The following is a 21737-nucleotide window of genomic DNA, read 5'->3' on the forward strand; positions in this document are numbered from 1 at the left end:
TTTTGTGGTTTTTTGGATTTGTTTTTTTGGGGGGGTTGTTTGTGGTTTTTTGTTTTTTTTTTTTTTGAAAGCACATCAGACACAAATAGCCTCAGGCACTGCAACACACTTTCCTCCCAGCCCTCAGCAAAAGAAAGCCCCAGTGATGCCTCTCCAGATTTGAAGGACCACTGATGGGGATTTCCCTCCTAAAACTCCTTTGCAGCTCTTAAGAAGTGGGGGATACTCATGTCAGAAAAGAATCTCTTTTATGGTATACTCTCTCTTCTTTCTGTAAAATTGATGGAGGTGCAGAAGTGGTTTTGATGATGATCATGGCAAGCATCAGGTAGAAGTCACACTGCAGTTTGTCTCACCTGTCACTTGCATGACCCTGGTACTGCGCAGTGCTTAAATGCCATTCTCCAGACTGATTGTTTCACTTAAATTAGCTTCTGGAATATTTTGTGCAAGGGTGGGGCCCAAGGGGGAAAGTGTCAGCGACTGCCTGTGAAGGATCCAGTGGGGACAGGGCAGTTTTACAACCTCCCACTCTGATGAGCCTGAGCTGTGGGGCCTTCATGACTTTCAGATGCTTCAGCCTCTCTGAGCACTGGCCACCTGTGGCTTGTGAGATTGGTAGCAACATGTTCTCCAGTAACTCACCCAGTAATTCACACCTCCCTAATTTTAAGATCAGCTTTTAATTAAACACCTTCTGTCTTGGTTGAGGATATACACTTTGGGAGTCTTTATTTCAGGGTTCAGTGCACAACACTTGGGGATATTAATGGGTTAGTTACATATTTCTTTCTTACTGCTTGAATGAATGGAGGAAACTATACCATGCCACCAGTGACTGGTGAGGTCAGTGAAGAGTTGCTTAGTTTCCACCCAGATGATTCCTCTGGAGCTTCTCCTTTATTTATTTCACACAGTACACTGCAGCCATTCACAAGAGGCTCCATTTATGTTTGTTCCTGCTGTGCTTTTTTCTACTTGTCAGACTTCTCCTCACAAAATGAGAACATGGTCCAGGATAAGAACTAAATTTCCTTTAAGCCGAGGACATGTGAATTCCAAACCGTCTGTTCTTCAGACTCATCTGCCTGAGCCACTTCAGAGCTGTTTTGTGGTGGAAGAGAGTGTGGCTTTAAGAGGTTTTCTGAAACCTTTCTTGTGTTAGTTTAAATGAATCCTCTCCCTTGTGCTAGCTAGGCTGCCTCTGTGATGAGGAGAAAAAACTTTCTTAGCCTTGAATAAAATTATGGTCTGTGAACTGCATATGTGTCCAGATCTCTGTACTGACAGGTAATTATTTTCCCCTTTTCATCCCCACTTTTAAGCCTATTTTGTCAGTGATTAATACACCACAATGGCAAAAAAAAAAAAAAAAGTCTTTGAATGTGTGCAAATGAACATTGCCAGATATGAGAGAGTTTTTAAAATGAACTTAAAATGCTGTTAAAAAATTATCAGATCTCACTGTTGTTGAATGTAGGAATTAAAAAAAAATGTGGTAAAGAAATGCACAATAGCAGATTAAACTTCCTTTCACTGATAAATCTCAGAAAAATAAGCCTCACTAATAATATGTTTTACAAAAAAGGATTGGAATCCAAAAGACTTGCAGTAGGCTTTTGTTTCCTAACTTTGTCAACTGAGCAGTAGGACAGTTAAGCTTTGAGGGTTTGAGGTGCTTGGAATATAAATCAGTGCAGTTCTGTTGGCTTCTAACAATTAGACTTGAGTCAGCTGATGATCCTTCTCTAAATGCTTTCACTGAGGGAGAAGAGAAATCAGACCATTAACAAGGAATTTAAAATATCTGAGTTGTGGACTGTAGCTGTGTTTCTTGTTACTGTAAAGTTTAGGAAAATACAGCTAGTATTATGGGAAGAGGCAAAAAAAGACCAGCACAAAGTCTTGTCCCCCTTCCAGCTGTGTTTGCCACAGAGCTAGGCATGATAAGGACTTAATTTTTCCCCATTTCTATCCTCGTCCTTTTAAGCAATTCCATTTTAGGCAGCTTTTCTCAAAACTACCTGGTAGCTTGAGTTTAGCTGTTATCATTCCCTAGAATAAGTGCTGTCTGTAGAACTTTGTGGTATGTTTTTCATTAGTAAATAACTTTTTTGAGCAGTATGGCATCTTGTTTACAAGAATGCCATTTGGCAGAGGAAGGAGCTGTCCAGATTTTCATTAGGTGTTACCAGCATTGGTGACAAACTCAGTGTAACAGTAAAATAACTTCTCCTTGCAGATGCATTAGATTGCACTGATGGACGAGGATTTTCTTAGCATGCAAGAAATGAGTAGTTATCTGAGCAGCTTTGTTCTGTGAAGCGTATCCAGTCACTGAGTATTGCTCAGTGTTACTGGCCTGCCCTCCTTAGAAGCCTGCAGCAGTGAAACTACGTGCCAAGGCTGGTTAATGTTGTCGTTCAAGTGTATCTAAAAAAAAGCAACCAGTGAATGTTGAAAATACTGAATTAAGAAATGTTGATGTTAGCATGTTTTGAGACTACTCCAGTTTTCAGAACTCAGAATATAAAAATGTTGATCCCCCCCACACCCCTCACTTGGTTAATAGGCTTGAAAACCTTAAATTTTAAGACCCATAAGTCAAAAAAAACTTTGTGGCCAATTGTACAGAACCGCAGGCACATCTGCTGGCTGAAACCTGGTACTCTGGTGAGTTATTTGGCATGGCCCGCAGTGGAATCTCTGGTGTGCAGTCATGCTCAACCTTGCTTGCTGGAAATACAGAGAAAATACTTCTCTTTTTAGATTACAGAGTAGTTGTCTTAAACACTATCCACTGGATACTGACAGCAAGTCAAGCTCCCAGTTTCAGTTCATAAGCTTTCCTTTGTGGATGTATTGTCCTTGCCTGCACTTTCCCCTCCACCTCTGCCAAAAGTCGTGAATTTAATCATTTATCAAGAGCTTCTGTTTAGCTACAAAATCAATAATGTTCATTCTGCGACGATTTGTAGTCAACAAACATAAAAGGCTGAGGAACAGCGAGGGTTAGGTGATTGTTATGAGCAGAGCAAATCAAGAGGTGATCTGTAATTTCAGGTCACAGAGTCTTTCAGCTTGAAGAAATTTCCAAAGCCAGAGAAACTAAAGGAAAAAACCCTCATCTTAAAAATTCAGCTCTGGGCTGCTGTTTTAATGGGCAGAGAGTGTGCAGTTTCCCTTGAGCAGATCTTGGTCTTTCCAGTGTTACAGCTGTAAACTGCCTGTTTTCTTTCTGTAAAAAGGTACCTGATACCATTAGCAACAGCCTCTTTCATGAGAGGAACGCTTAGCTGGACTAGGCTGGGCTAATGTTGACTTTAATCCTAGGGGAAAAAAAAAATAATTACTTCAGCAGTGATCTTGGCAGTTGTAGCCAGTTCCCAGAGTCTTCTCTGCAAATGCACGTGTGGGGTAGTTCCTGTTCCACAGGCAACAGACATAAAAGGCAACAAATGAATACCAAGGAAGGCAGCAAAGAAAAGATGAATTGCACAGGCACAAATGAAAGGCAATATAGTGACTCTGGGTTTACATTTTGCTTCACTATGGTTTGAGGTATTTTGGGGTGGGGAGTGGTCATAGCAGTTGTGATTAAGTGGGAGAGGGAAAGACTGCTGAGATGAGAAAGGGTAGTAAAGGAGAGGGAAGAAGGGCTGTGGAAAGGAGAATGGGATTTACTGGAGACCTTTAGCTATTGGAGCCAACAGTCCTGATACAGGATGTCCCATCCCTGGAAACATTCAGGGCCAGATTAGGTGGGACTCTGGCCAGCCTGATCTAGTTGAAACACATTTTAAGTATTAATATTTATTTTCCGAGTGCCTAAGTGACCAAGTGGTACATAGGTATCATTGAGCAAGTGTGATTTTAAACCAGAAGAAGGTAGATTTAGACTAGGTGGTAGATGCCCCATCCCTGAAAGTGTTCAAGGTCAGGTTGAACAGGACTCAGAGCAGCTTGGTCTGGTTGAAGGTGTTCCTGCTCATTCTACAGAAATTGGACTAGATGATCTTTGAAAGTCCTGCCCAACCCAAACCATTCTGTGATTCATCTCTCAGGTGTTTTTCTGAGCAAAAGGCCCTACTGCAAAGCACATTCCTGGAAGTGTCCATCCCTGGAATCTTACTTCAGGCATTCAGTTGGGACATCCCCGGGCACTTCTCAATTGGTACCTGCGGTGACATGTACTTTAACAACAGCCCCTAGTGACCAAGTACAAGTGAGGAGAGCCAAAGATCGTCTTTGGGAGGGCATTGCTCCTGACATGCAGAAGGTTTTCCTGAGAGAGATAATGGAGGAGAGGTTTAATTAGGGAAGAGGGGTCACCTGTAGCTTTGTCTTGGTCCTAAAGCCCAAATCTGATTAGCCCGAGAGAGCTGGAGTGGAAATTCATAGTCAGAGTTATAGTAAGCTGGGGTTTCATGCCAAGTAGAGTAATAGACAGTGGTGACTTTCTTGAAGAAAAAGATAAAATTAAATGAATGGAAAGGATGAATCGAATGGAAGAAAATAAATTATAGCACATGCCATTAAGTATCTTTGGGAGGTGATACTGGAGAAGTGTCTTGGTTGCTTTTGACTTTCTCATTAAACTTTGGGCTTCACTCCTCAGGCAAAGGGAATATTGCACGACAGAAAAATGATGTGTAGGGAAAAAAAGAAAAATATCTTGGTTGCAACCATTGCTGAAAAAGTATATAAAAATACATTATACAGGAGTGTAAGTGACTTGAAGCAAGATTTCCCGTCATTGGGATTTATCTTCCCATTATGTTTCTTCATTGGTTATACAGCTTCAGTAAGGCACAGTGGAGGAAGAAGAGCCATTGGCCAAGCCCTTGACATTTAAATGTGATGCTGTAGTATTCGCTGGACTTTGGCAATCTCTCACTTGTAAACAGCTCGGGTGCAGTTTTGTTTCTGATCTGAGGTGTGCTTTACCTCCACCCTGATGATTGGGCACCACCTCTACAGAGAGATTTTCATCAGTTTTGTGACCCTTTGCTTTGGCCAGTCTTATGCTGTTTTCATGTGTATTTAGATGCGACATCTGAAGGAGCACATGGAGACAATTCCAGTGCACTGCCTCCACCCCAATCCTGTGCAATCCATTTGAAGCCACATACTGGATAAATGAGTGGCTGCTGTAAACAAGAGAGAACCAGTTAGCAAAATATTGTGCTCTGAAATAGCTCTTGATGTGGTATCCATGGAAATGCCAGGTTTTACACTAGACAATAAACTGGCAAGGAGTCCAGTTGTTGTGACTGGCCTTGGGAAGGTTATATAAAGTTTCAGCTGTGAATTGACTTGACTTGCTTGGAAATATATGCAAAGCTTGTTCATAACCTTTTTCTTCCCCTCCTTTCTTTTCTAACTTCTCGCCATCATAGGGCACACAGTTGATTTTCAGTGCTGCTAAGGAACTGGGACACTTGTCAAAGCTGAAGGTATTGTCTTGCATGACTTCTGTTATTGTCCCTGTGTGTAAGCATGGAGGTGTAGTAGTACATAGCATGTCTTGTGCTTCCAGTGGTTTGTCACTGAATGCAGTTGTAGAGAGATGCTTTTAAATGCATTAAATGTGCTTTTAAATGCATTCTACTAACATTAGTATAGTGCTTAACAGCTAATTTTATTGTGAGTTTATTCATCAAAGTAGTTTTTCTCTTCTGTAGATGCAGTTATCAGTTTGGGGCATCAATTTAAAATGAAAAAAAAAGTAGGTTTCTCAATTATCTGTGCAGTTCCTCTGTATCCCCACGTATAAAAGGGAGTCCCTAATGAGGTACTGGTTGGAAAGACGACTGTGCTAGCTGTGGATGAATTATATGGACTGTTACAAAAATAACTGTTATGGAAGAGAGCCTGTGTCTGTAAATTCCTTCTGCGTGGGCTCTCTTTACAGGCAAGCTGGCATTTAGCATGAAGGCTCTGTTGATGTGTTTTGACAGTGCATGACATGACAGTGCATGACATGAGCATTATGAAGTGCACGCCACCTCATCATAAGCAAATCAAGCACTAATTCACTGATCACGACAGGAACGGTATGAGAATAGTGACGCCTTCCAGCATTCAAATTGCACTATGCTGTGGTTGGACTTGTGCTACAAGACAGGTATTGTGCAAGAGGAGGTCTAAAGCGGAAGCATCACAGTACACAAACTGTTCTGCCAGGGAGCTGAATGTGAACTCTGTCTTGGAGCATGATCAGGGAAGTCTTCTCAGACCGAAGGACATTCTCCTAAATGATTAGGAGTAATTTCAAAATCTATTCATCCCTCTTTGTATATATTTTTTGTCTTGCGCAGTTAATACAGCCGTTTTTATATACCTAGGTATTTCTCTTGCCCAGCAGACACATTTTACATACACGTTTATGAGCCAGGCTAGTACACAGCTCATTTAAGGTGGTGCTTATTAGCAATCCTAGTAAGTGATCTGGACATGCAGGTGTGTCATTACACGTGCACATTTTTCTCCAGCTGCAATTTGAGGCTGTTACATAGCAGTTAACAGTCACATAACATAAACCTTCATGTGTGGCTGCCCAGGGGAATAGCTGTCACTTGTGCTGAGTGATGTCCTCATGCACTCCCACGGTCAGGCTGTCCTCCCTGGTGACATGGTGGCTCCTAAGGATTGCTTTCCTTCACTGCTTCCTGCGCTTGCAGTGCTGTGTGTCGCTTCCGTGGGAAAAATTGGTAGAAAAGAGCTTTGTAGCCAGCCTGGGAGAATGGGAGCTGAACCACAGCATCCAAATGTGACTCCTGTTTCCTGTGAGTATCCCCTTCCCCCTTCAAAAACATCAGCAAGAACCCAGCATTTGCAGAAGAGAAGCCATCCCTGCCTTCTACATGCCCTCCTGCTGTCTGAGGGGCAGAGCTCTGTTCCTTCTCCCACGTCACAAGGACAGTCTGTGAGTTCCTGTGGCTTGCTGGCATTCTTGAGCGTGGCCACTGACATTCAATGTTGTCTTTTACTTGTTCCATATGTTCTTATTACTGGAATTTTCAAACATATGCAGGGTGCCTTTTGCCAGGAATGAGTTGGAAGCTTTGCTGGTTTCCGTTTGCACTGGTCAGATGAAGGCCATCCCTCAGCAGCAGCCTGTCTTCACTTCAGTTACAGTAAAGCTTAACTTTGTTAACCCTGGGGTGCATTTTTAGAAATGCACATAATCATGCAAATCAAGCAAGCCCTGGTGTGTGTTCAAACCTTTATTTGCACATCCACATACAGAACTGGAGCAGCACAGGTACACAGGATTTTATATGTGGCAAGAGAGTCGGCTCAAGTGGGAAACCACTCTACCAATGTGAATTTTGGAAACCTTTATGTGAACCAACATTGTGTCCAAAAACTTCTAGAACAGGAGTGTTACAAGAGTGTAGATTGTTTGGGTCCTTGTGAGCATCGTGGATGTTACAAATTTTTGTCCTTTTGTTTTTTTCAGGCACATACAGGCTAACAGGGAAGGCATGAGTAAACGGTTCTTCAGAGTCACTATGCTCTTCATTTTGCAGTTCCACTAAAAGCCTGGGAAAATTATGGGATGGATTTTAAGCTTTTTGGTCTTTAATAAAACAGGGAGAACAGAGCCCTAGTGAATCAGATAACTCAGCTGAAAACTGAGACTGACAGACCTGACAAGCACAGGCTCTCGTCCTGATGACAAATCAATTTCACAGTGTATTTTGAAATGCTCAGAAAGCCAACCATAAACCTGGCACCTAGGTGCCACATATCTGCCTCCCACTTTTTATGAAACTCTTTCTGCTTGGTTTGCTTAATAGCAAGCAGCTGGAGCAGGGAGCAGCCACCTCTTCTTCCTTTTGTTGCCCCCAGGTTAAACAGCCAGGCTCTGACCATAGAGTTTCTTCTGAGAGTACCTGTGCAGAATACAAGGATGAGTTTGACAAGTTTGTTGGGTTGTTCAGGGTCTTTTACTTCTTCTGCTTGAGGTTGCGTAATTATTTGACGTAAATATTTGTGTCTTGCTCCTGGCTGGCAATCTGGGAAGTGCAAGGTAGCACTCTGCACAGTCCTTTATAGGAACAGTGTGGGATTTGCAGAGGGCAGGTATGCAGGGGAATGACAGTCGTGGGCTCCTCTGTGAGTAGGTGCAAGCATCTCCAGTCCAGTCACTGGGTTATTTTTACATAATGTGTTGAAGTAAATGACACTGGGAAATTCAAAGAAAGCAGTGAGGTGCTGCTGCACACTGACAGCATGGGCACCGGGGGAATGACGGCTCAGAACAGGGCTGAATGAGCTCTTCAAGTGTTTAAGAGAAAAATGAGAAAGAGAAACCACCTGGTTTCTGTCACAGTCTGAGTAATCTGGCAGTCAGACCTAGAAAGTCATCTTAACAGATGTGAAAGTCAATCTGACTTGGAAACACAGCTACCCTGACTAAATTGGCCTCTCCTACGAATGTGGCTTTGGGCTCTGGCTGATTTTGCTCTTTATCTGACTGTCAGAGAGAGAAAAGAATGCTTTACCCTCTGTCTACTGAAGTGTGAAGCCACATCATCTTCAATTGAATTACTCCCAGCTCATGAAGAAGAGGGAGGAGAGGTATTGCTTCCCTCAGGACAGCTTGTCACAAGAGAAGATACTCTGCAGCTTACAGAGTACTGTGCCACTGCACAGAGGTCCCCAGACCAGGAGCATCCTGTGTGGGGGAAAGAGGCAAGTGGAGGCATGTCTCTACTACTCAAGAAAGCACAGTGTGAGCTTGTCTGAGGTACTGACAACTCGAGAGGCATCTTCTGTGTGGCTTAATGCAGCACTGTGTGAAGCTGCCAGCTAGATGTCTGTGAGAAGTGTGGCAAATGCCTCGCGCTGCGCCTGAACTGTGGTGATCCCCGTCTCCATCAGGCAGGAGATGGATCGCAGTGGATAATGAATAGGAATAGCACCAGGCAGTGTGAAGAATCACCAAGCTGCAAGATAGCCAGCAGGTCTATCAGTGTGAAACGCACCAGGTGCCACACACTAGGCATGCTTTACTGAAAGTCAATTTAGCGGTTGTGTGTCTTGGGAAGTGTCTCTTATCGGAGGCTATGACATGCTTAAAGTAGCATAAATAACCTTTGCCTGATTTGCCTACATCTTTTTCACGAATGCTTTAGCACCCAAACTGCAGCCAGCTGGCCTGACCGTCCAGTTAAAATTTGAGTTTGTGCAAAGCTCGACTTCCTAAAATATGCTGTCTTCCCCTGAGACATAGACTAAGCATCAGAGAGAAAAGATTAGTGAAACACCAAAGAATGGCACATCCTTGTTGTCAGCCAGGAGTCTTAACAGTGGTGTGCTCCCACTTCAGGAAAGGGAATTCTTTACCAAGTGACTTCTGGCTGTTTGCTATTAGAGATGGTGGGTCTTAATGGGAACAACGTGTTCTTTTAGCAAAAGAAAATGACATTGATGACATGATGAATTAGTGACCTTTGTAGTTGGAAGAATTAAAAAATCCAGAAACAACATATCATAATTTTGACTTATAGTTACCAGAATTCCTTGATTTAGGTGGTGTTTTGAGAGTTTTGTTGTAGCTGCTCTAGAATGACAGTGGTAGCAGACAGACTTTTGTTTGAGCTTTCTAGAGAGACAGACTGTGTTTTTAAATTGTCACTTATCTCTGTCCACTTTCTTTCCTTATTTATGTCTTCTGCGGCTGCAAAAAGAGAGAAGATGAGTTTATTTTCAAGTTAAGCTGTAATAAATGGCTCTGAGAGATTCCATTAAGCATTCCTTAAACAGCTGAATTAATACTGTTGCCAAATAACTACAGCATGAATCCAGAAAAAGTGATGATAGTGGGGACTCCTTTTTCTTTACCTTCTGATATCATGCCCGTGTCAAATATAATGGTTGTTTGCAGGATCATATGGTGAGAGAAGAAACTAGGAGTCTCACTCCAAAGCAGTGTGCTGTTCTGGACCTGGCACTGGATACAATCAAAGTAAGTGATTCCATTTCTGTCTCTGTCTTTCCCTCACTCCATCCCCAAATCCTATTTGGGAGGATAGTGCCTGTCCCAGTTCAGGAAATGGCAAGAGTTTGTGTAAACCTTAATAGGCTCAGGTAACTGGCATGCTGGGAGTCAGCTTACATATAGTGCTTTGGAAGAGGAAAGCCTTGAGCAGTTGGTATCAGTCGGTCTAAGAGCTGGATTTCCAGCACAGAAGCTGTTTTGTGAATTTTTCCAGCTCTTTCCTATCTGCACATACAGTAGCACATATGTGTTGGTTGCAGTTCTTGCTCAGTATTTTTCCTGTTTCTTTTTACTCTTAGCAATATTTCCATGCTGGTGGGAATGGTCTGAAGAAAACCTTCTTGGAGAAGAGTCCAGACCTGCAGTCACTTCGATATGCTCTCTCTCTCTACACTCAGACCACAGACACTCTCATCAAAACCTTTGTCCAGAGTCAGACAGCTCAGGGTAAGACTCTTTTGTGTTGTTGGCAGAGTTGAATGGAGCTCTCCGCTCTGTTCATAATTTCTCTGTCTTGTACTGCCAGTTTGTAGAGTGCTTTTGGCAGCAACGCTTCTGGAAACGTGACAGTTCAGAGCTTTTAAAACTGGGAAGGAGGAAAAGGGGGTTATTTCCCACTCCATGACTACATGAGAGAGCAGAGATATGTGGAACATAAGGCTTGGGGTATTTGTGGTCTTTTTTCTCTGCAATCCTTATCAGTCACGTTTCATGAATTAATGTGGGTGGGTGACTTAAGTGAAATTTGAAGTTACTGTACAGAGACTTAACACAGTGGTGTGGGGGACCATTTCAGCAAGACACCACTGCAGAAACTAGTCAGTGCCTGTGTCACAGGCCAGCTGCCAGCACAGCCCGTGCAGGCCTGACTAAGGCTGATTGACAGCAGTGTGATGAGTCATGGACTTACAGGATATGTGGGAGCTAGATATTTACAGATCACCACAACATATTAATAAGCTGCTGGGATGGGTCACCACAGTTTTTGGTGGCTCTCTGGGAAGCCTTATGGCTTAGTGGTACTGTTTCATTGAATTTGAAGGGATAAACAGTTAATTGTCTCTATCTTTCATTGCTTCCATGTGAATATCTCCAGATTGTTGTAGAGAATAATTTGATCTCTAGTCAAGGACCTTCACCAGCTGACTATGAATCTCACTAAGAGGGGATAGTTGCTTCTAGAGGTTAGGTCAAAACCAAAACTAATGCTTTTAAGCTCTCAGGCTGTTTAAATACAAGCCACGTCATTAAGCTACTTCATCTCAGCAGCAAACTCAGAGCTCCATAGGGGTGTCCTCCTGCCATCTTTTTGCATGGGATCCTTCTCCTTTAATCCTTCCAAGATTATGAGAGCTGGCAACCACACAGATGGTACTAACTCTGCCATCATACCATCACACCAAGACCCAAAATCAAGGGGAAAGCACTCCTTAGCTGACAGACTTTTCCCATTTGTGCAAATGAGGATGCTTGATACTGGCAGTCCTCTAACTGAGTAGAAAGTACAGAGATTTTGTAAGCAAAGCAAGGTTTGTTTCTAAAGTGAAAGGTTGAGTGTAGTTGTGTGGGGCTGAATCATCAGAAGAGGGGACTTGGGGGACCTGAAACCTACCTGAAAAGAGGTTGAAGTGAGGTAGGAGTTTGCTGTGCCATGTCTCAAGTGAAAGGATGAGGAAATGGCCTTAAATTGTCCCAGAGGAGGTTCAGATTAGATATTAGAATTTATTTTTTCATTGAAAGGGTGGTTAGACATTGGAGTAAGGTGCCCAGGGAGATAACAGAATCTCTGGAAGTGTTCGAGAGATGTGGATGTGGTGCTTGGGGACATGGTTTAAGGGTGATTATGGTGGTGCTGGGTTGACAGTTGGACTAGATGATCTTGAAGGTCTCTTCCAACCATGATGATTCTGTAACTCTGTGATCCCTGCCTTTAGCAGCACAGTTTAATCTTGCTTAGGTTGAAACATACTGCATTAAAACATTGAAATTAACTAAAAGTCAGTACCTGCCTCTGAGAAAATGGTCCTGTAGCCGTGTCCCAGCAGAGCAACGATGACATCCAGTGGCCAGACAGGTCAAAGACTTCTACATTCACAAGGGACTCCAGAAATTTGGCTGTTGCCATCAGTTACTCAAAACACTTTTTAAAAGGGAACTTGAGTGCACACTTGAGTGCTTTCAGTCTTTGCTGCTCTATACAAATGTTTCACATACATATCCAAATCATGAATTGAAGCTATATTTTAATGTGGATTCTCTTATGTTGTCATGATGACCCAAGCTACAAGGAAGTGTGCTGCAATGCAATGCCATTCTCCAGTCCATGCTACAGTCGGGAGTATTTAAAATTAGAAAAAGAAATTGCTCCATTGAAGTCACAAAGGGACAAATTCAAAGCTGATATGAGAAAGCAGCTTTATGCAATGATGAGTTGACTGTAGAACTTCACTGGGGGCAAATATTTAGCCGAAACACAAAGATAATAGAACATAATCTCTGAGCAACAGGATAGAGGGTTGCCACAGAAGTGTGTGCCTGGGTATTTATTTATGTATTTTTTAAGAAGCTTAGAAAGAATGAAGCTCTAGCTTTAGGACATAAGATGCACATGTTACGAGGTCATCAATTATATCTCATAGCTGACTGAAGGCATTTTTTGTGACTTATCTGAGCCACTTTGTAGAACAGGTACCAGGCATAGTAGGCCACTGAGCTGGTCCAAATCAGCATATTGTATATTAGTGTGCTTGAGAATTTTGGATTCTGTTTGGGGAATAAAAGATTTGAGATCCTCCACGTAATATCTGTGATGAAATATCTTTGAGAAAGGCATGAGTTTCTCCTGGGATTTGGGCTAAAGAAGGATATTACTTTCTTACACTTCTACTTACAGCTGGTAGGTGTGTTTGGAGATCTGCCCACATATTGAAGGGGCAGAAAGGACAGCACCTCTATTTACAGCTGTGACCAGTGTTTCCCTTTGCATAAGTCAAGTGTCCCACAAGCCCATGGGAGGACATAGCTTCATGCAGAATTATTTAAATGCTTCTTGCTTCTCTTACTTCACTGCTCAATGGTTGCTTCTTCCAGTTTTTGAGGTACCTACTGCTCTCATTTCCTTATTGCTCAGGCTTCAATAGCACTATGCTGTTAAATATTTGCTCTGCAGATCTGGATCAGGGCTTGCAGTTTAGTTATGCCAGCACAAATTCTGTTTCTGTTCTAACCCAGACAATCCCTTACTCACAGACAGCCTTGCTCTCCAAAGCCTGAGCTGGAGCAGACGACCTAGGAGGATATTTTGTTTGTTATTAAGAGCTAGAATATTAGTCTTGTGTTTAAGTGACACTGCTGATTGTATTGTAATTCATACTCTTCTCTCTTTATCCTGCTTGCTTCTTACCTTTTGAATTCATGTCTCAGTGCATGATGGGAAAGGTATAAGGTTTACCGCTAATGAGGACGTTCTTCCTGATAAGGGTATGTTCAAGATTAATGTTGTTACCATAACAACATTACCCAACTGCCTTGCTTTTGAAGTCATCTTGCCCATGCTCAGAAACCTTTTCCAGAGTCCCATTTCCTGTAGTTTCCCTGTAGAAGTGAACTTTCACTGAATGCTTGCATCCCACAGACAGAGCCACAGTTTGTGCGGTTTAGAAGTCTGTACCTTGCCTGAGAGCCTGGCCCCAAGCTTGAGATTTATTAATGGGTTATGAACCTTGTCTTGAAAATGGACTGTTTTTCTGGGAGATGCTGCAGACTTGTTCCCCTTCCCTTTACCACGGGCTGTGTATTTCAAGTCCTGGACTTGCATGTGTATGGTTTGCTGAGAAGGGCTACTGTAATACATGGAAATGTCTGATTTGCACTCAAGGTTATGCCAAGCTTGAACCACATGGCTTGAAGGGTAATAGCTAAAGGTCTGGGTGGTCAGGAGGCCCCTAAAAAAATTAAGTCTTGTAATGTTTGATCTCTCAATTTATTTTTTTGCTGTCCAAAGTCTTTTTATTATCTTAGGTGAAATACATCTGTAACCCATTGCACGAGCTCAGTTCTGCAGTTTCACCTTTCAGTATTGCAATAGCAATGAGACTTTCATGTTGAGGATTAAATCTGCTTGTCACTGCATGTGCAAGCATGTGCATGCACACAGTTGTACGTGCTCAGCTAGCATTTTTCAAAGTGTTTTTTTTTGTTAATTTCAGTTAGTTGAATAAGGTTTTAGTATGAAAAGGAAAGAAGGAAGCTAGGAATAAAACAATAATCTAAATTTTATCTTCCTCAAAGGTAATGGGATAATTCCATTCTCATTCTTCTGAAGCATCAGTGTCTCCTTTAAAACGTATAAATTACACTAAAGATCCATAAAATGAAGACCTGAGTGTTTGTTAGCTGATGTTTATGTGGATTTGGCAGTTATATACTATTGGCAATCCTGTCTGTTCCTATGGAAAATGCCAGCAGTGTAAGTGACAGACCCACACCATCAGATGAGTCAGGTCAATAATTAAGCCTACCGATTTTAAAGCTCTATGCTTATATACAAAAAAAATAACACTGTCCTTCTATGTGGGGAGGAAACAGTACATTCAAAGTCACATTTGTTACAGCCTAAAGACTGTTTATTGTATTCAGGTCAAGCATTAGAATCTACCCTAAGGTAATAATTTGAGGTTCTCTTTTGGTTGCTCAGATACTTTTACTTGTATATAAATATGACTTTCACTGCCTACAGTTCTGTGGCATGTAATTCTCTTCAGAGAATTGCACAGATTACCTCTCGACCTCTTGGATTTTAAATGAGTGGTTTTGCTGCAGATCATTCATATAAAAGTTGACTTATTAGATCTAATCCAAATGTTTGATTCCTTATCTAGAAATTCAAACAGACCAGTTTTTCACTCAGTAATGTGTCTCAGCCTCAAAACTGACAAAGTAACACTGCTGTTCATAGGTACTCAATTACCCTGTAGGTATCTCAGTTACAACAGCATTGCTAATTGTCAACCTGAGGTCAGGTAGTTATCAAAGTGAAAGCAAAATTAATCTCGCTATCTTATCAAAGACTTCATTTTCATTTGCTAAGCAGTCTTATTCTGTAATTACATGACATCTTGATTTTACTACCCAGAAAAATGGCACTTCCACGTATTCCATGATAATCATGATTAAAAGTTAAAAAGATGAAAAAATCATAATACGTGAATGATGAGGTTCATGAGATCTTCTCCCTCTGTTGCAACACATTATCTTTTCCTTTCTGAAACTAAATCTGGTTTTCTCCCTGACTAATTGACAAAGGGAAACAAGTTGTGTAAATTGTGATTACTTCTCTCTCATCATTTTTGGTGCACAACAGAGAAGGGGTTCTCATTATCCTCCGAAGGGAAGCAGATAGGCAATCAGGATGACAACTTTTAACTGATGTGCAACATGGAAAAAGGTTCTTGGAGGGTGAGACTGCACTATAGCTCTGGGCAAATCACTAGCATCTATGTATTTTTTTTCCCCTAAGCTTCCTCTCTTGTGCGATGTCCTCTGATCCTCTTTTCTTTTTGTTTGTTGGGGTTTTTGTCCTCCCTTCTTCCCTGAGTGGACAGGAATGCTGATGCCCACCACTGGAATGCCTGCATGTACACACAATACCTTGTCAGGAACCTCTGAAAAATCCTTGCTCTCTGTGAAGGTCCATTGTTGAGTGTTAGGTCTTTTAAATTCTTTTGAAATCCTTGCTATTATTCTCAATAGGATGTGATCTTCACGGTGGAGTGCAAGAAACGTTAGTGTTCATGCGTGTTGGGCATGCGAGCCTGATGATATCTTGCATTAACGTGACATTATTGGTGTTGACTGAAAAGCTGGCTATGGAAGGTGCACTGTGAAAACATCACGTTTTCTTGCTGAGGCCAAGATTGGTGCCAATAAACAGTAATCCATGTGTGCACGGGGGGTGTCCCATTTTCTTCCAACAGGCTCCGGTGTGGATGATCCTGTGGGTGAAGTGTCCATACAGATCGACCTGTACACACACCCAGGGACTGGTGAACACAAGGTCACAGTGAAAGGTATGGCGAAACATGTGTTATTGCTCAGGCTCCGTGACTGCATCGAGGCAAACATCCAGTTGGCAGCCATGATATTTCTGTGTTAGCTCATGGGATCTGAGTCCACAACTGTTTTCTCTATTTCACATCAGGAACATGTGGAGAAACAGCAAATGAGCTTGTCCAGCCAGTGACATGGCAATGTACAGCGCTGTTGTTTATTGGCAATGATATAAGCAGTAAACAAAAATCACATGATGGCTCTCATCAGGCGCCACAGTTTAGTCTGTGCTGCAGAGAACGGGGCAGCGTGACAGGGTGGTGTTGCGAAACTGTTCAGTGTATAGCCAGAGATCACAGAACCAGTAAGAGCTCAGAGGCTCCTCTCCCCCATCCTGAAGACCACGTTGGTCCCTGAAGAACTGCTCTGAAAATAGCCAAAGTAGTGATTCATCCCAGGCTTCCTCTTCCTCCTTCGTCTCCTTTGCTTGAATACAGCATACTAAACTACTTTAATTTCCTCTAAAGATTTACATAAAGAGTTCTTCAGGCCTCTCTTCTGGCTAAATCTACACTGCAGTGCAAAAGCTGATTTTCAGAGCTATTTCCTCTGCTTCAGTGTGTTCCCTGCAGTGACCTGAGAGAGAAAGAGAATTAAAAGTCTAATAATTGTGGATTCTGGAACCACTCGCAGCTTACATTGTTTGTTTTTCTTACCTGCAGTCTCACTTTCCTTTTCAAAGAGACCTTAATATTGGCCTCCAAAAAGTCCCCCTTTTTTTTTTTCTTATCCCACCCATAAGGTAGATGTAAGCACTGAACTGTCAAGGCAGCCTGCCTGGAGCTCCAGGGATGCCTTTTTTCTCTGGCTCATTTTTTGGCAACATATATAGAAGAAGTTGTATGTCCCAAACATTAAATTCCCTTCATAGAATTTAAATGAGATCAAAAAAGCATATATATCTTTTGTACTACAAAACATACATTGCCCATGCGTGCTGTGACATTGTCCCCTGAAACAAGAAATTGGAAGTAGGGTGGAGCGGAAAGGTGTCTGGAGCAATGGGAACAGATGATAACTCTCTTTTCCAGTTGTGGCAGCCAACGACCTGAAGTGGCAGACGTCTGGCATGTTCCGTCCGTTTGTTGAAATCACCATGATTGGGCCCCATCAGAGTGACAAGAAGCGGAAGTTCACAACCAAGTCAAAGAGCAACAACTGGGCTCCAAAATACAATGAAACCTTTCACTTGTAAGTGTGAAAAATAGCCTAGGGATCTGGCGTGGCAAGTGCAGATGCAGAGGGCAGATAGGGTTTTTCAGTGTCCACAAACAGCCTGCTCAGGGCCCAGAAGAGTGTGTGAACCAGTAGCTTGGCCCCGTGCCTGGTTCCTTGGCAGGAAACCCCAGATCATGGGAATTTTTGCTGCAGGTGGGATGCTGAGGTCTGTTCTGTACCAGCAGAGCCCTTTAGCTACCTTCTGAAATGCACTGCGTGTCCTATGACCGTATTTTACTCTGTCATTTTAATGAACTTTGTATCTTTTACTGGTAGAGTTGATGCTAAAAGTTCATTAAATGTTTTTCATTCTTTTAATCTTAGTGTGCGTTTTTATCCCTATTTGACCTGTGGGACATGCCTTCTGAACTTGTTTCCAAGGATACAGCCTTTGGAACTCATACTTGCACTGCTAAAATTGCAGTGTTTCTCAACGTAGAGTATTGATCTCTTTCTATTTGGCTTTCTTTCATTATTACAAAGACACATTCCTTCTTTAAAGGCTCAACAAAGGGAGCTGCAGGCTAGTGCTCACTCAGCTATACATGTAAAAATGAGTGGAGCAGAGCTGACCAGCAAAAGGCTGTGGAAATCCGGGGGAGAGGGAATGTTCGTATAATTTTTCTATTCTGTGGGAAAAGGCATGCTTCCTCTAAGTGTAGAGATTTTGTTCCCTTCATTCTTTTAATTTTAGAAACATCAGAAGGGTAGGGGATTTATTTTTATTAGCTTTTGCTCTAATGGAAGAGTTTGAATCTTTAACAAAGACCTTATCTAATTAAAATAGTAATTCTGAAATGAAGCAACCCTTAACAGAAGCAGAAAAGCTTAAAGTCTTCTGAGCTGAAAATCTATTAGCATGGCTTTAACGTTCCGTCTTCCTCTCATTTCACAGTTTAACACACACACACATGTTGCAAGGGCAACTTGATAAGGGTTGTTGTTGTTTTTTTTTTTTAAATAACCAGATTGTCTTATCTGCTACAAATCAGCAAAAATGCTCACATGCTGTAAGTTTTACTTCTCCCTCTCTGACCAGAGTTTTCTGTAGAAATGAGTTTCCGTGGCTGATACCTTTATTTTGCAGAGGAATTTATACACTTTAGAAACTGTAATTTGTGTATGTTTTTCAGCATCCTGGGGAACGAAGACGGCCCCGATGCCTACGAGCTCCAAGTCTGTGTGAAGGATTACTGCTTTGCTCGGGAGGACCGGGTACTGGGGATAGCAGTGATGCAGCTCAGAGACATAGCAGACAAAGGAAGCTGTGCTTGCTGGTGCCCCCTCGGGCGCAGGATTCACATGGATGAGACTGGACTTACAATCCTGAGGATTCTCTCTCAGAGAACCAATGATGAAGTTGCCAGAGAATTTGTAAAGTTGAAATCTGAGTCCCGCTCCACAGAGGAAGGCACCTGAGCTGAGCTGTGTAATGTTCCCTTTTCTCTTCTGCCTTGTGCCAATATGTGCAAGTGTTCAACAATTCTTTTTATTAATTGCAAAAGGTTTTTTTTCATGTTGTCTTTGTCAGCTCCGATAGCGCACGTGTGCTGTATAGGAAACAAATCCATCAATCTGATGTGAACTATTTATTTTTTAGTAGCTGGGTAAGACACCATAGAGAATGAGACAATCTCTTCTTATTTAAGATGCAAATTCTGCTTTGTGTATATAAATTATTTTATATTGGAGGCTGGAGTTGCTGGGTTTTGTTGATATGCAGCACTGTGATTTTATCCTCTGAAGTTGGCAGGCATTAAAAAGGTTCTACATAATCTCACTACGATGCAAACACACAACTGTGTGGAAATTGGGAGGAGATGATTTGGGGGTTTGACAAAGCACAGTTATCTCTCATTGAATTCATGTACTGTGGAGCTGCCTGGGGATCTTCTGTCACAGATTATGCCAACATGATATGCAGACACCTCAACATCTGCTTAAAAAAGGAGGTGGCAGACCACTCTGGAGATGCACCCTGGATGAATGCATGTCCACGGGTGTGCTGCTGCGAGCATGGGAGATGAGTGCAGAGGGGCCTAAGATCTCATAGCCAAAAGCTGCGAAGGCAACACACCGGGAGCTGGCGGCAGCTGCCCTGCCATTGTAATTAGATAGTGTGTCTCGGAGAACACAAATCCCCGCGTGCTGCCGGGAATCCCACGCCGCTGGGGGGGTACTGTGAGCTGCTCAGCTCCGCCAGGCACACTCCGGCTACCGTGACCAACACGGTAAGGAAGGGATCAACATTAGAGCCGTAGAGTTAGAGCCGTGGCAAATTACATGGCTGCTATGTACTTTTTTCTCCACTTCAATATTCTTTTGTTAGTTTTTGACAGAGGATTGGATAATTTCATACTTGCAGGCTTTCTGTAGCATTTTGTTACCCTGGAGTAGCTGAGACCATTCCTCACTATGAACCCAGAAACGATGGCTTGCCTGGGAGAGAGGAAGAAGCCTCCCCTCTGCAAGCCCTCAGTCTGGAGTGCTGGTCAAGGGGCAGCACTTTCATGTGGTTCTGATCTTGAAGATTCTGTGATTGATCCACGCTGATTGTCATTAATCTTACGATACCATTGATGATACCATTGAAATATTTTTGCACTGTCTTAAAGAAGCATCCTGCTTTTGTTTTCTTGCAAAACAAAACACTGTCCTGAGCGAGGTAATTGCAGGGAGGTCAGAATTTCTGACTGAAAATTCGTAAGCAGGAAGGTCTGGATTGGTGATTGCACCTGAGGTATGTTTGTTGGAGGGTTTTTATTGGGGATATTTTTGCTTTTCCAGCTGCCCTTGTGCTCTGGAAAGTGCAGCTGGAACAAGCCAGTCCTTGCCCATAAAGTACTGTAATACTGTCAATAAATTCAAGGACTGCAATTGAATGACTTTTTTTTTCCTTTCTATTTTCTCTGATACTTGTACAGCTGTATGATGTGACTCTTGTATTTCATAGGCCTGCTTGTAGAGTTCTGAGACAGCACATCTGCTTTGTTCTTGTCCAAGGTGTGTTATAATAATGCTCTTCAAAACTCCACGCTATTTGTCACGATTTTGAATCACTGTATGTGCCATTGTTATGAGAACTGTTAGTATGGTCTTTAATAAACTCTTTTAGCAGCATTTGGAGTCATCTATGGAAGTGTAACTGTAATTGGGTTTGCTAAACCATGGGGGTAAGAATCAGTACTGCATCTCTGTAAATCTGGTTTAGCACATAGATTTTTTTGCTGCTGTAGATACCCAGCAAAGTCCCCCCGCCTCAATGGTGCCTCTATCTAGGACATCTTTCCCTGAAGTCCTTGGCTTCTGATAACACACTGAGACATCACAGAAAAGCATAGAGAATAGCTTAGCTCCTTTTTTTTTCTCCTGTCTGGCCTTTAAGTCACATTCCTTTGTACTCACATGGTCTCATGAAGGTGCTGAGTGGAAAGACTCAGACAGGCAGGCAGATACTTTACAGATAAAATGTGAAGAAAAATAATTATGTAACCAACTTGATTCATAACTTTCAGCCTCATATGATCATTAATGCTCTGTAAATTGTATTGACAAGAGATGAAAGAATAAGCCTTCTTGATGTCAAGTAAACTACTCCCTCTCCTCAGTTTTTGGGGATTCTGCCAATTTCCAGGAGACAAGGTCAAATAACTCAGAGACTCATATTTCATGATAACATGGGTCTCTGAATTTCTGTGATCTGAGATGCCATTTTTTCCTTGGGTAACATATGCTCAGCAACAAGGTCCCTTGGGAGGCAGTCCTAAAGGGCTGATGAACCCAGGAAGGCTGGATATTCTTCAAGAAGTAAATCTTAAAGGCACAGGAGCAGGGCATCACCATGGGCCAGAAGATGAGCCAGCGGGTAAGAAGACTGGTGTGGCTGAACAGAGAGCTTTGTCTGGAAGCTGGGTAAGAAAGGAGAGTTTATGACCTGTGGAAGAAGGGGCAACCTGGGAGGACTACAAGGATGTTGGGGGATTATGCAGGAAGAACACTGAAAGGGCCAAAGCCCAACTAGAACTTAACATGGCTACTGCCATGTTAAAACAGTAAAAACTGTTTCTATAAATACCTCAGCAACAAAATGAGGGCTAAGGACAATCTTCATCCTATGTTGGATGTGGTGAGAAGGATAGTGACAAAGGAGGAGGAAAAGGCTGAAGTACTTAATGCCACCTTAATGCCTCAGTTTGGAGTAGCAAGACCCGTTGTTCTCAGGATACCTGGGCCTGTAAGCTGGACAACAGGGATAGAGTGCAGAATGAAGCCCCCATGATCCAAGGGGAAATGATCAGGGAAATGACCTGCTATACCACTCAGAGACCCACAGGTCTATGGGGCCAGATGGGATCCACCTAAGAGCACTGAGGGAGTGGTAGAAGTGCTCAACAAGCCA

At 42.4% G+C, this 21737-nt stretch overlaps 1 protein-coding gene across 9 annotated transcripts in view; it reads left to right on the forward strand.

The window, feature by feature from the left end:
* UNC13B (unc-13 homolog B) overlaps positions 1–20150 on the forward strand; it is a 208215-nt gene extending 188065 nt beyond the window's left edge. For 6 of the 9 annotated variants that reach the window (XM_027906490.1, XM_027906498.1, XM_027906507.1 and 3 more), the window contains 7 exons: positions 5400–5456; positions 9899–9979; positions 10312–10459; positions 13436–13492; positions 15988–16080; positions 17152–17311; positions 18472–20150. In XM_027906490.1, coding sequence (XP_027762291.1) covers positions 5400–5456; positions 9899–9979; positions 10312–10459; positions 13436–13492; positions 15988–16080; positions 17152–17311; positions 18472–18757 — 882 coding nt within the window. In that variant the 3' untranslated portion in view covers positions 18758–20150. The remainder of the gene's footprint in view (positions 1–5399; positions 5457–9898; positions 9980–10311; positions 10460–13435; positions 13493–15987; positions 16081–17151; positions 17312–18471) is intronic. The other 3 variants (XM_027906482.1, XM_027906469.1, XM_027906476.1) reach the window with 2 other exon arrangements.
* Positions 20151–21737: the final 1587 nt, after the last annotated feature.

The sequence above is a fragment of the Empidonax traillii genome, unplaced genomic scaffold (assembly GCF_003031625.1).
Source record: "Empidonax traillii isolate 1590-97213 ecotype Southwest subspecies unplaced genomic scaffold, ASM303162v1 scaffold26:size2357266, whole genome shotgun sequence".
Taxonomy (NCBI): Eukaryota; Metazoa; Chordata; class Aves; order Passeriformes; family Tyrannidae; genus Empidonax; species Empidonax traillii.